The sequence below is a fragment of the Perognathus longimembris genome, chromosome 1, assembly GCF_023159225.1.
Source record: "Perognathus longimembris pacificus isolate PPM17 chromosome 1, ASM2315922v1, whole genome shotgun sequence".
Taxonomy (NCBI): Eukaryota; Metazoa; Chordata; class Mammalia; order Rodentia; family Heteromyidae; genus Perognathus; species Perognathus longimembris.
The window spans coordinates 11,068,234-11,082,682 of record NC_063161.1 but is presented as its reverse complement, the minus strand read 5'-3'; the positions used below and the strand labels follow the sequence as shown (position 1 = coordinate 11,082,682).

At 47.5% G+C, this 14,449-nt stretch overlaps 1 protein-coding gene across 1 annotated transcript; it reads left to right on the top strand.

Annotated features, from left to right (window-relative positions):
• The first annotated feature begins 4,126 nt into the window (after window positions 1-4,126).
• On the top strand, window positions 4,127-4,600 carry Ascl4 (achaete-scute family bHLH transcription factor 4). The gene has a single exon (XM_048340509.1). The coding sequence runs from the start codon at window positions 4,127-4,129 to the stop codon at window positions 4,598-4,600; it is 474 nt and encodes a 157-aa protein (XP_048196466.1).
• Window positions 4,601-14,449: the final 9,849 nt, after the last annotated feature.

Genomic DNA, 14,449 nt, shown 5'->3' with positions numbered 1-14,449 from the left:
GTCTGGGGATGGTGCCCACCCACCCGTGTTTCACAGGGAAAGGGTGCCCGGTGTGCCTGTTTGCAGGTCCCCCTTGCAGGTGTCTGTCGAAGTAGGTGTGCAACACCCAGATATGGGGGGCGGACGAGGCACGGGGCCTGACCTTCCACAGCACGCGTGTTAAGTGGGACCCGTGGGGCTTTGGAAGCTCAGTCCAGGAGTGGTTTGGGCTCCCGGGTCTGACTCGATTGACTTCTCCTAAAGTGAATGCTCTTCCAGATGAAGAAATGTTTACTTATCCGACATCCACAGCCCGCTTGGGTGGTGCTGTGTTTTGACAAAAATCTGGCACCTAAAGTCATCCTATCCCCTGAGTTTGCAGCTTCTAACCTATGGCCTACCCAACGGCGAGGTGCCTTTGCACGCCGTTTACCTTCTTGCTTTTACTCGGATGCAGGTTTTTTTTTTTTTTTTTTTTTTTTTTTTTTTTTTTTTTTTTTTTTTTTTGGCCAGTCCTGGGCCTTGGACTCAGGGCCTGAGTACTGTCCCTGGCTTCTTTCCGCTCAAGGCTAGCACTCTGCCACTTGAGCCACAGCGCCGCTTCTGGCCGTTTTCTGTATATGTGGTGCTGGGGAATCGAACCTAGGGCCTCGTGTATCCGAGGCAGGCACTCTTGCCACTAGGCTATATCCCCAGCCCCCGGATGCAGGTTTTTGAACAGTGTTCATGTGCAGAGGTGAATGTAAACTCAGGTCAAATAAATGTGTGAACTAACACTACCGAAATATGGCCCCAAACAAAGGACAAAGTGAGAAGTCAAGCCAAAGGCTGAGAGAAAAGATTTCTAGAGCATAGACATGATGAAGGACTTGTATTTGAATATATAAATAATCTTTTAAAGTCATTAGTAAGCAAAAAAAAAAAACCCCAAAACAACCCAATATTTAAAATGGTGCTAAATACATGAGCAATAATCACTAAAGAAGATATGTGGCTGGGTGCTGGTGGCTCACATCTAATCCTAGCTACTCAGGAGGCTAAAATCTGAGGATTGTGGTAAGAAGCCAGCCCAGGGCAGGAAAGCATGTGAGACTCTTATTTTCAACTAACCAGCAAAAAGTCACAAGTGGCTCAAGTGGTAGCGCATTAGCTGTTAAGAGTTTGGGGCCCTGAGTTCAAGCCCTGTCATTGTTCACAAAAACTATATGTAAGACACAACCAAGGGTAGGCCATAGAGATAAAACTATTAAAGTTTTTTCTAGATGGCAAAGACAGGTGCAGAGAGTGAGATGTTTTTTTACACAGCACCATCCAGCACTAAAGACAAGATGACAGTGGGTCAACTTGGACCTACCATGTGCAAATCAAAATATCAGCTCAAAATATCAATTGACCCTAATTAAGGTTTCAAATCCTGCTCCTGATCTCTCATGTTATAAACAAGGACATTTGATGTGAGGGTACTTGTTCTTTCTCCTTCTTGGGACCTAAATAGAAGCTATCATATTGGATCCTAAATGACCCATATCTTGATATAATATTTGCAGAAGGTAGGTAAAGGCTAGAGATTATTCAACAGACACTTGTTGAGCAACTACTATGTGCTAGGCTTGGCTGTAGACACTGAAGGAATAGCAGTGAACAAAATGGGCAAAAGATGCTGCTCTGGGTGGAGCTTCCATTATCATGGAGGAAGACAGAAAATAACCATCACTAGTAGCCCATCACTAATGGCTCATGTCTTTCACTCTACTCAGGAGGCTGAGATCTGCAGATCAAGGCTAGAAAAGTCTATGAAACCCAGCAAATAGCCACCAGAAGTAGAGGTATAACTACAATAGTAGAGTGCCAGCCTTGGGGCCTCATAGACCCTATGAAGCTTCAGAGCCCCCAGTTCAAGCCCCAGTATTGTGTGTGTATGTGGGTTTACACGTGCACACTCACACACATTCACACAGCACTATGTGGTCTCATAACCTACCAACTTGCTTTTCTGGTGGGCTTTTCTCCTGATAGGAAGGTCTTTCTCAACCCATGAACAAATGATAACGTAAGAAATCATGGGACATATTAGGTTGTTTGGCCAACACAAGCTTCACAAGATGCTATAACCTTTCAAAATGTGTGATGAATTCATGCCTGAAAGGAAGGATCAAGGATTGTTGCTATTTTATTTGCCTTGTTGGGAGTCCCCCCCCCCCGCCCCCCCCCCGCCTTGCTTAAGACAGATCATTTGAACAGGGAAGCCCAGAACTTGTCAAAAAAAAACATGTTTGGGCTACACCTTGGCTCTCAAGGAATAGACAGGAGAGAAAAAAATGGATGGTCGTAAATGTAGGGTTTTTTTTTTTCTTTCCGTCTTGTTTTTAAGTTGTGCTTTGAAAGGAGGTCCCTTTCATGTGTTGGTTTGCAGAACAAGAAATCTGATTTTTGATGTGATAACACATTCTCTGACATGAACCAGTACAGGTGGAATGTTTTTTTTATGACACTTTCATCTTCAAAGCCCTTTGCCAACACACAGATGAATTAATTATTTCATATTTTCCTGGTGGCGTGTTAAAAAGGCAAGTCTTCAAAGCAGTGTTCTCTCTCCCTGGAACTGGGGGTCCCTGCTTTTCAAATGCTGCTTTCCTAACATCTAGAAAGAAAAGGGAGACTATTCTTCTTAGAAAGAAGAATATGCAGGGAGGAAATAACAAATTGTACAAGAAATAAGTAATTATTCAAAAAAAAAAAGAATATGCAACAGGGGGAAATACTGGGTAGCATAGGAAGAGACTGTCTGTCCTATCCTGTATAGGATTAGAAGCAGGACTGGAAGCTATGTTTACAGTAAACACGGTGAGACAAGACTACAAATGCTAACGTTCCCTCTTTTGATGTGATTTTGAAAAGTAGCACGAGGACATACAAGGTCTCCCGTCCAACCTACCTTGGCACAGCATCTGTGGATCCTTATATTTGTTGTTAAAAGTTTTTTTTCTTTCTATTTTCCTCCAGAAAGTGTCTAACTGGGTTTTTTTTTTTTTTTTTTTTTTTTTTTTTTTTTTTGTAAGGGAGAAGGAACCCAGAGGCTTCCCGGGAGGTGGAGAGGGTAGAGAAGTGGGGAGATGGGGAAAGTGGAGAGGGTGGAGAATTGGGGTGATGGGGGAGGTGGAGAGGGTGGAGAAATGGGGTGGGGGGAGGTGGAGAGGGTGGAGAATTGGGGTGGGGGGAGGGGAAGTGGAGAGGGTGGAGAATTGGGGTGATGGGGGGGGGGGGGCTCCTGGACTTGACACAGCTCTAACCACAAGGGAGCAGCCTTCTTCCCTCTGCCGCCGCCTCCACCGCCCAGGACTGCGCTCAGGCCAAGTGCGGGGCTGCGAACCTCCAGGGGCTCCTTCCCTGATGCCCACGGAGCGCGCACAGTCAGGATTGATTGATTTTCCGAGGTGGGGGGGGGGCGGTTGGGGAAGCCTCGCAGACACTTTGGCTCCGTCCACAGACCCGCAGGTTCCGGGGAACGAAGCTGTTGGCGCATCTGGAAGACTCCCCGGCTCCTGAGGATCCTCTCGTCTCTCACCAACCCAGGGCGAGGGCAGGATCGGAGGATCGAGGCCACTGACAGCTTGGGGCGCGCGGGGCCGGGCCGAGCCGGGCAGCTCCGATCAATCCTGGGGCTTGAACTCAGGGCAGGGGCGCTGCCCCCAGAGCTGCTTTTTGCTCAAGGCTGTGGCGCTCCACCACTTGAGCCACAGCTCCACCGCTGGCTTTTCGGTGGTGCGTTGGAGATAAGAGTCTCACGGGCTTTCCTGCCCGAGCTGGCTTCGAGCTGCGATCCTCCGATCTCTTCCTCCCGAGGCAGCCGGGATTACAGGCGGGAGCCACCGGTGCTCTTGGTTGTCTTTTGAAATAAGATCGGCCGGGAGACGCGCGGTCCCGGCTCTGGATCGGGGGGGAGGGAGGGGGCAGAGCCGCAACTCTGTGCCCGCTCGGATCTGAGTCTCTTTAACGAGGGATCGCGCCGTCCGGCGGGGGGAACGGCGCTCCCGGCCCCGGGACCTTCTCCAAAGACCTGCGGCGCCGGGCAGTCCGGATGCACCAGCCGCTCCGCGTCCAAGAGTTTTACAAAGCTCCTCCCTTGAGTTCGCCTTTCCAAAGAACGATGGAGAAACGTCAGCCAGCCGGACCGCTGACCGTGCCGTGCCCGCTGCCCCTGGCCCGAGTCCCTACCGGGGATGCCTTCGGGGTCTCCGAGCGCCTGGACGCCGCGCGCCGCTGGGAGCGGAGACGGCCGTGCCCGCCCCTGCCGCTGGAGGGCGCCGCGGAGCCCGCCTTCCTGCGCCTGCGCAACGAGCGCGAGCGGCGGCGCGTGCGCTGTGTGAACGAGGGCTACGCACGCCTGCGGGACCGCTTGCCCCGCGAGCTGGTGGCCCGCCGGCTCAGCAAGGTGGAGACGCTGCGTGCCGCCATCTGCTACATCCGGGACCTCCAGGAGCTGCTGGAGCGCCACGCGTGCGCCCGGGACAGCCCGGCGGGGGCCGCCCCGCAGCGCAGGGCCGATTGCAACAGCGACGGCGAATCCAAGGCCTCCTCGGCGCCGTCGCCCTGCAGCGAGCCCGAGGACGCGGCCTGCTAGCGCCGGGCCGGCGGGCGAGCAGTGACTGACCGGGCCAGCGCCCGGCCCCGGACCCCGGACCCCGGGACCCGGGACCCGGGACCTGGGCCCTAGCCCGCTGCACCGCGCACCTTCTCTCGTTTTGCATTTTTGATCGGCTTTCTTTGCTGCTTCTAAATCTTAGGGGGAGGGGGACAGTGCTCCAAGGGGCAGAAAAAGATACTTGATGTCGGGGGTGGGTTCCACCCCACCTCTCACTGTGTGCCAGCAATTTGAAAGGTGCTTACTGAGGAAACGTCCACGTTCTGAGCGCCTCATTCCAAACCAACCTTCCTTCCTTCCTTCCTTCCTTCCTTCCTTCCTCCTTCCTTTCCTCCCTCCCTCCTTCCTTCCTAACTTCCTCCCTCCCTCCCCTCCTTTCCTAGCTTCCTCCCTCCCCTCCCCTCCTTCCTTCTTTCCTTCCTTTCCTCCCTCCCTCCTTCCTTCCTAACTTCCTCCCTCCTTCCTTCCTTCTCACCCTCCTTTCTTCCCTCCTTCCTTCCCTCCTTCCCTCTTTCCTTCCTTCCTTCCCTCCTTCCCTCTTTCCTTCCTTCCTTCCATCCCTCCTTCCCTCTCACTCTTTACCCATACTGGGGCTTAAATTCAGAGGCTTTTTTTTGCTTCACAGCTGGTGCTCTACCACGTGGGCCACGCCTCCAGTGCAGCATTCTGCTAGTTATTTAGAGATGGGAGTCTTTCCACAGTTGCTTGGGGGAATTGTATTCGAAATCTCGCTGTGACCATACCGTGGGTGAAGGTGATTGGGTTGACTTTTTATTTTTTTTAATTTTACCCTTGTGGGTACAGGAGCTTGAACTCAAGGCTCGACTAGCCCTCTCCCACTTACACCACGGCTCCACTTCCAGCCTTTTGGTGGCTAATTGTAGATAAGAGTTTCGTAGATTTCCCTGTCAGCTTGGAACGGTCCCATCTTTAGCTCTTAGCCTCCTGTGTAGTTAGGCTTACAGGCCTGAGTCACTGGACCCTCTGGGCTCTTGAGAACATTTACCCACTTCCTGCTGGACCTCAGTACTGAGGCTCCTGTCTGTGAATAATGGTGTAGAAGGACTGTTAGGTGTCACAACTACCAACTGGTTGACAAGCGGCCAGTTGGAAATTTTATTGCATACTAAATAATAGATACTAAAGTGTCTTGCTTTTATGATCTCTTTGGAAGACAACCCAGCCCTGTAAGACACCCTGTTTTCCCTCTCAGCTGACTTTATGCAGTTATTTCCCATTTCTTGGCCTTCCCCTTTTCAGTTCTCACTTTGTCTAACATTTGGTTAAAGTGATCATGTGACTTAAAAAATAAAATGAAAATATACTTAGTGCCTTTTGATGGTTGAGCTGCCTGGCAGGGGCTGGAGGGATGGATGGAGTTTGGTAGGTTCCCAAGTGTTTTTACCCTTGAGGGCTGTCAGGTATATTGGAATTATGCACCATTCCTTTCAAAATACTTAATCTTGGTCATCTTTACCTGCTGAGAAACAACGATGAGCTCACTGCATTGTTGAAGGAAGCAGAGCTGACTCCATCTTGACTAGGGAAACACGGTAGGAAATGTTGCGGAGTAGATTAGGTCAACGTGACCCCAAAATTCTGCTTCTGTAAATGGATTGCTTAACTTGTTTGTTGCTTGCTCTATCCCCTGTGTCAACCCCCTACATCTGTGCTATACTTTTACCTTTATAAACCCAGCTTGAGGACTGATAGTTGTCACAGTGTCAGCTCCCAAGTCTGTGCTGTGTCCCTGGCTGGTCGGTTCGCTTTTTGCTTCCCCAATAAATCCATCTTTTTACTTGAGACCATTTCTTGAGTGGTGGGCTCTTGGAGGGACAAGGAATCTCCTCCCTTGAACCCCGTAACATAAGTTAGATGCTTGTTGACATATGAAAATAAACTCCTGCCTATGTTTTCTTTTTTTTTTTTTGGCCAGTCCTAGGCCTTGGACTCAGGGCCTGAGCACCATCCCTGGCTTCTTCCCGCTCAAGGCCAGCGCTCTGCCACCTGACCCACAGCGCCCCTTCTGGCCGTTTTCCATATATGTGGTACTGGGGAATCGAAACGAGAGCTTCATGTGTAGGAAGCAAGCACTCTTGCCACTAGGCCATATTCCCAGCCCCTATGTTGTTTTCTAATAGGACAAGTTTCTCTTACCATGAGAGCAACTTTGGTAAGAGGGTCGAGGTAGAGGATGGGCATGGAATAGGAGGACCACAGATGTTTGGGATTGCTTTTTTTTTTTTTTTTTACCAGTCCTGGGCTTGAACTCAGGGCCTGGATGCTGTCCCTGAGCTTTTTACCTGAGCCACAGCTCCACTCCTGGCTTTTTGGTGGTTGATTAGAGATAAGAGTTACACAGCACAGGCTTTGCTGCTTGGGTTGGTTTCAAATCCCAGTTCTCAGATCTCAGCCTCCCGTAGTAGCTAGGATTACAGTCATGAGCCACCAGTGCATGGCTTTGGGACCCCTTTTATGTCATCTGTCTGGACCCACAGTCACCTCAGAGATAAGGAAGTCTTCTTACTCCTTTTTCCACCTATGCCAACTGAGTGATTGCTCAGTGATAGTTTACCTGGCAGGACTTTGGTTGTATGTTTTTTTTTTACCTTTTGTTTTATTGAATTCTCCTAAGTTTGTCAGGAGGGAGTCTTCCTTGCATAGGGAACAGGAAATGTTTCTTTATCCATTTCTGCCTCAGTCTATTATAGCAAAACAAAGCCTTGCTAAACCTAAGAAAAATAAATGGCTTTCTGGGAAGGATGTTATACATGTATTTTGTAGTTAAAAAAATAGGAAGTTCAAAGAGAATATATGTCTTGACCAGGTTAGTGTTGCTAGGATTGCTTGAGTCAAGATGCAGTCCCAACTCTGTCCCCAAAGGACAAGATGCCGTGCTGCTGCTGGGACAGCCCTTCCTCCTTATGTTTTGGAAGTACTGGGCTTTGATCTTAGAGGTTTTCACTTGCTGGGCACTTGACCATTTCAGCCATGTCGTTTATTTCTGTTGGTTTTAGTCATTTCTCTAGCAAGAACCAGAGAAGCTAGAGGACTCGAGCTAGCATGAGATCACAGCTGTATAAAACCAGGATATAGTTTTATATGAAGGAAGGTGTGGCTGACATCATATGAATCAGAGATGTTAGGTAGGGGAACCCACTGAGTGGAGCCATTAAAAGATCAGGCTGTAGGGTCCTTTGTAAGCGAACAAGATGCTGGGTGGGCATTGAGAAGTGGAGATGGACTCGAAGGCTGGTATTTCAGGGTGCTATGATGAATAGAGAGCTGGGATGATGGGAATAAGGACCCAGGTGGAGGAAAAGATGGTATACCAAAGCGAGTGTGGGAGTTTGGAATCTTACCGAACCTCGTGGTGACAAAGCCCAAGGAGTTTGGAGGAAGGTGACCTGACTAGGAATTTGGAGAGTGCACAGGAGAGGATGAGCTAAGGCTAGGGTTGGTGTTCACATCTTGACGATGGAGTCTGGTCTGCCGTGAGTGGACGATTGTATAGAAAGTGTACTTCCCCTTCCTTTCTCTTTTCCTCCCTTCCTGTCTTTCTTCCTCCCTCCTTCCCTATCTTTCTTTTACTTTTCCTTCCCTTCTTACCTTTCTGTTTAATAAGGCCAGATTCTAGATGTCTAGAAGGCAAAAATGAAACTGATAGCTACAAATGTGATAAGTTAGGAAAGCTTCTTTTAGAAGTATCATGTTAGCAGTTTTTATTTATTTATTTATTTATTTTGCCAGTCCTGGGCCTTAAACTCAGGGCCTGAGCACTGTCCTTGGCTTCTTTTTGCTCAAGGCTAGCACCCTACCACTTGAGCCACAGCACCACTTCTGGCCATTTTCTATATATGTGGTGCTGGGGAATCGAACCCAGGGCTTCATGTATATGAGGCAAGCACTCTTGCCACTAGGCCATATTCCCAGCCTGTTTTTTTTTGTTGTTGTTGTTGTTGTTTTTTTGTTGTTTTTTTTTTGCCAGGTCTGGGGCTTGGACTCAGGGTCTGAGCACTGTCCCTGTCTTCTTTTTGCTCAAGGCTAGCACTCTGCCGCTTGAGCCACAGCGCCACTTCTGGCCATTTTCTGTATATGTGGTGCTGGGGAATTGAACCCAGGGCCTCATGTATACAAGGCAAGCACTCTTGCCACTAGGCCATATCCCCAGCCCCCCGTTTTTAATTCTTAAGAAAACTTTTGCACAGTCTCTGCAACGGCACAAACTTTGAATGGTGTTTATATTTATAATTTAAAATTCCATGACTACAAGCAACTCTGGAAAGTCCCTCAGTGCTTATTATGAGATAATGATAATATATGCAATATATACTGCCCAGGAATTTGGCAACAAATAGCAGGTGCTCAATAATTTGTTAATTCCCTTTGTCTTCAGTTTCTGATTTCTTTTGTGTTGTGCCAGTCCTGGGGTTTGAACTTAGGGCCTGGGCACTGTTCCCGGAGATTTTTTCTTTTCTCCCTCAAGGTTAGCATGCTACCACTTGAGCCACAGCCCCACTTTTGGCTTTTTGGTAGTTAATTAGGGATAAGAGTCTCATGGAATTTCACGGACTAATTTCATGGACTCAGCTTCCTGGATAACTAGGGTTACAGGCATGAGTTCTTTTTTTTTTTTTTTTTTTGGCCAGTCCTGGGGCTTGGACTCAGGGCCTGAGCACTGTCCCTGGCTTCTTTTTGCTCAAGGCTAGCACTCTGCCACTTGAGCCACAGCGCCACTTCTGGCCATTTTCTGCATATGTGGTGCTGGGGAATTGAACCCAGGGCCTCATGTATATGAGACAAGCACTCTTGCCACTAGGCCATATCGCCAGCCCCCAGGCATGAGTTCTTATATAGTCTTTGACCTGGGAGAGGGCCTTCACTAGAATCTACCCTTGCTCACAGCCTGATCTTGGACTTCCAGCACCTAGTCTATGTTCCTTTGGTACTGCAGTCCAGACTGGCAAAGCTTTGCCAGGAATTTGAGAGGTAAGCCCCACCTGGCCATGAAGTCATGTATGTTTGCCCACAACACCAACTGTAGCTAGTATACTAGGCACCAGAGGACTGTGTGTGTCTGTGCCAAAAGCTTTCTAAACTATTTTTCATCTATACAAAGAGTCTTTCCAGAGCTCCCCAAGTTATGGCTGTCATTTCCACAAAAAACGTAGAGAGCAATCCCACTTGTCACTCTGGAAATGGGAGGTAGGAGGTAGGTTGGACTCTCCCAGCTCCCCCCCCCCCTTTCCTCTCCCGGGCAGACAGACAGGCTGTTGGGAGAGCCTGAAGTCACCTTCAGTTTTCTTCACTGGCCTATGAAACTGGAAATCTGCTTCCAGCTCTTTGATGCTTATCACAGAGGTTGATGTGTGTGTTCTTGCAGGCAGTCTGGGTGGTGAGGCTTGCGTTTAATCCTCTCAGAGCTGCTTAGCTGTGTCCTCTGGCGAAGGCCTGTCAGCCGCTTTCTCATGTTGGTACTCACTGTCTTTAGCCACCACCAACATGGGACCACAATGCAGCAAGAAGACACTTTTCCAAAGGTAAACTCTCCGAAATGTTTTTTTGCCCACAGAACAGACCTGAAGGGGGCCACTCCCGAAGGCATTTCATGTTTCTGGGACAATGGAAAAAAAAATCGAGCAGAATTCTAAATCATACCACTAGACAGGGCCTTGGGAAACAACCTTCTTGGACTCCATGTCTGGTTGTGTATCCCAGGCTCTGCATCATTCATTTGCTCTTCCTCCATCAGAAGACTGACTGAGCTTGCATCCTCCGTCGGGGAATCGTTAACACGACGAGACTTCAGGTTAGTAAGAGAGCAAACCCCATAGACACATGATTTTCAGGTGCTGAAAATAGTGCATATACATATGGGTAGAAACTATCATGGACTCATTCTGAGGATAAAGTGATTGCAAAAGGCTTAAGTCACAGCCTGAGACATAAGCACTATGTAATTCTAGCTAGTGTTTTTAACAAAAATCAATTAAAATCATTTATCCCGATTCACTGCTGAAAATAGTGATTTATCATAAGCCCAGTGGTTCTTTCTCAGGCCTTGGTTTCTCTGCAGCACTGAAGGCTTCTGAGACAACTTGTTCCACTTCTGGGTCCACAGTTTCTAAACAGCTTATAATTACGCATTGCCTCTGAGTCCCACCAGACTGAGCTTTCAGGGCTGGCACCATCACGAGCCCCAGCACTCAGTACAGCACCTGCTCAGGATTTCTCCATCACTGCGAGCCGTTGATGGGCAAATGGCTGTTTGCTATGGTGTGCTTATTCCATCATCAGCAGTCCTGTAAGACTCACTCTCAGCCTGCTATTCACACCAGTCCTCCAGCACACGAGGGCTCCATTTAGAACCCCTCTTCTGAATCCCCAGGATGCATCTGTGTAGCCAAGATGTCTTGAAGCACCTTGAGCTGAATGCATTCAGCTACTAAACCATCCACATCCACGGAGAATCAATTCCCTCAGCACATCCTCCTATTTGAGGGGAGTTATCCTCTCAGCAGTCCAGATGCAAAACTGTTGCTTCACTATTCTTTTTTTATGGTCTTGGGGCTTGAACTCTGGGCCTGGGTGCTGTCCCTGAGCTCTTCAGCTCAATGCTAACACCCTACCACTTGAGCCACAGTGCCACTTCCGCTTTTCTGGTGGTTAATTGGAGACGTGATTCTCAGATCCCAGCCTCCTGAGTAGCTAGGATTACAGGTGTGAACCGCTGACCCCCAGCTTAACTTTAAAAAAACAAAACAAAAGGGCTGGGGATATAGCCTAGTGGCAAGAGTGCCTGCCTCGGATACACGAGGCCCTAGGTTCGATTCCCCAGCACCACATATACAGAAAACGGCCAGAAGTGGCGCTGTGGCTCAAGTGGCAGAATGCTAGCCTTGAGTGGGAAGAAGCCAGGGACAGTGCTCAGGCCCGGAGTCCAAGGCCCAGGACTGGCCAAAAAAAAAAAAAAAAAAAAAAAACCCATCATATGTCAGCTAGGAATCTGGTTGCATGAAAACTCAGAACTCGCTGAAGCACAAAGAACTGCCTCCTTTGCCCAACCATAAAGTCCTGAGTCATCCTGATCACACACTCAAGGATGGAATGAGTGGGAGCCGAAGTCGACTCTGCAGACGCCTCTCTCAGGTAGCTTGGCTGTGTTCAGATGAGCCGTAATCCAGTCCCTTTCCTTGTAGAACTTACTTCTCGTGACTGTCAATCACAACTTCAATGGCTGGCTCATTTCACAGATTCCATTTGTTCATACTCCCACCTAAGTTGCTAAAAATTCTCAGGCAGTGTGACAATCATGAACCTCAACCCCCAGCAGAGTATGCACTGTCAGAAGACAAGAGGACACACAAAAAGAATATTAGTCTATTACTAAGACAGTGAAGCAGAGCTCTCCTTCCTTCTGTAAGCTGGGCACGGGTTTTGGTGTCTCGCTATACCTTTCCCCCTACTCTGGCAACGAAACCTGAAGCAATAGATTGTTAGGCAAATTCCAGAAAGATCTTTTTTTTTTTTTTTTTTTTTTTTTTAATTTATTTTTTTTTTTATTATCAATTGAACATAAATTTTTTTTTTTTTTACAAGGTGCTGTGCAAAGAGGGTGCAGTTACATAGTAGGGCATTGTGTACATTTCTTGTGATATCTTACAACCTGTTTTCCCATCCCTTGTCTAGGTCAGGTAGACCCATATGCAGTATACAATGTATCAAGCACATATACAGTGTTCACAGACTTGGTCTCTACTGTCTCTCCATCTCCCTTTGTTAACAGTCATATATCAGGGAGATCATGCCCCTTTGTTTTCTGTGTTCTAGGCTTGTCTCACTCAACATTATTTGTTCGAGTTCTGACCATTTCCCTGCAAATAACAATATTTCACCATTCCTAATCGCTATGTAGTATTCCATTGTGTATAAGTACCATATTTTTTGGATCCATTCATCTGTGGAGGGGCATCTGGGTTGTTTCCAAATTTTGGCTATTGTGAATTGTGCTGCGATAAACATGGAAGTACAAATGTCCTTTTGATATCTTGGGTTTTGCTGTTTAGGATAGATGCCTAGGAGTGGTATGGCTGGGTCATAGGGTAGGTCTATATTGAGCTTTTTGAGAAACCTCCATACTGTTCTCCAAAGTGGCTGTACTAATTTGCACTCCCACCAACAATGGAGAAGGGTTCCTCTTTCCCCACAGCCCCTCCAGCATTTGTTGTTTCCTGAGTTCAGAGTATAGGCCATTCTAACTGGGGTGAGGTGGTATCTCAGGGTTGTTTTTATTTGCATTTCCTTTACTAGCAGGGATGTTGAGCATTTCCTCATGTGTTTCTTTGCCATTTTTATATCTTCTCTTGTGAAGTCTCTCTTTAGCTCTTTTGCCCATTTCCTAATAGGTTTATTGGGCTTGGAGGGGCTTAGTTTTTTGAGTTCTCTGTAGATGACAGATATCAGGCCTTTGTCTGTTGCTGTGCTGGTAAATATCCTTTCCCATATCGTTGGCTGTCTTTCTATTTTGGTGGCTATGACCTTAGCTGTGCAGAAACTTTTTAATTTGTAGTAGTCCCATTTGTTGAGTCTTTCCCCTATTTGTTGTGCGCCTGGGACTCTATTCAGGAAGTTCCTTCCTGTGCCTATAAGTTCTAGTGTCTTTCCTACTCTGTCCTTCAGTAGTTTCAAGGATTCAGGTCTGATGTTGAGGTCCTTGATCCATTTTGAGTTGATCTTGGTGCATGGTGATAGGCTTGGGTCTACTTTGAGTTTTCTGCATATGGCTGCCCAGTTCTCCCAGCACCAGTAGTTGAAGAGGCTATGTTTATTCCATTGTATGTCTTTAGCTCCTTTGTCGAATATCAGTTGGCTGTAAGAGTGCGGTTTTATTTCTGGGTCTTCAATTCTAATCCACTGGTCTTCCGATCTGTTTTTATACCAATACCATGCTGTTTTTGTTATGATGGCCTTGTAGTAGAGCTTGAAGTCTGGTATGGTGATACCTCCTGCACTATGTTTTTTGCCTAGAATTGCTTTGGCTATTCTAGGTTTTTTGCTGTTCCATATGAACTTATGGATTGGTTTCTCTATTTCAGTGATCCAGAAAGATCTTAATCTAGCACTGAGTGGGGCGGATGGCTGCAGTGCTCGGAGTCTCTCAGAAGTCCTGTTTTGAATTTAGTTTGTGAATTATAAAAGAAAGCCGGTGGTCTATAAAAGAGACACTCATCAAGCAGCATAAAATCCTCACTCTTCATCACGGAATGCTTCGTGGTGGACAGAATGTCTGACCTGCCTCAATTAAGGCCAACCAAGAAGACTCATCCCATGTAAATGAGTACTTTTATGAGCACTCCACAGTAATTAAAACTTAAGTTTTAGACTGGAACTGAAGGAAAACAGCACAAATGGTTAAATGGGACATAAGGAAAACAGTGTGGGAGTCAGAACGCCACGCTCTGCCATCAGTAGAGTGCCACGAGAAAGCTGCTAGACTCTCCTGGGGCTTTGCTTTAATCCATAAGGGGTGCACACCTGCTTTCCCAACCGCATTATATTCCAGTGGAAGGGCTTCCCTAATCTTCCCTCCTCCCCTCCCTCCATTCACTCATGAGTAACCAAAAACATATAAAAACTGCGTGTTTTGCCATTACTCATCTGTAATATGGTTGGCTTACTTTCATTTACAACTGAAACCACGACTCCTCCCTTTGCAACGGTCCCTCCCCCATCACATCAGCTTCTCAGACCAGCAGTCTTCCAGAAACTAGTGTCAGAGCACACTTTCCACTGAAATCCTTAAAAACACTTGGCATCCCAACTGAAAAT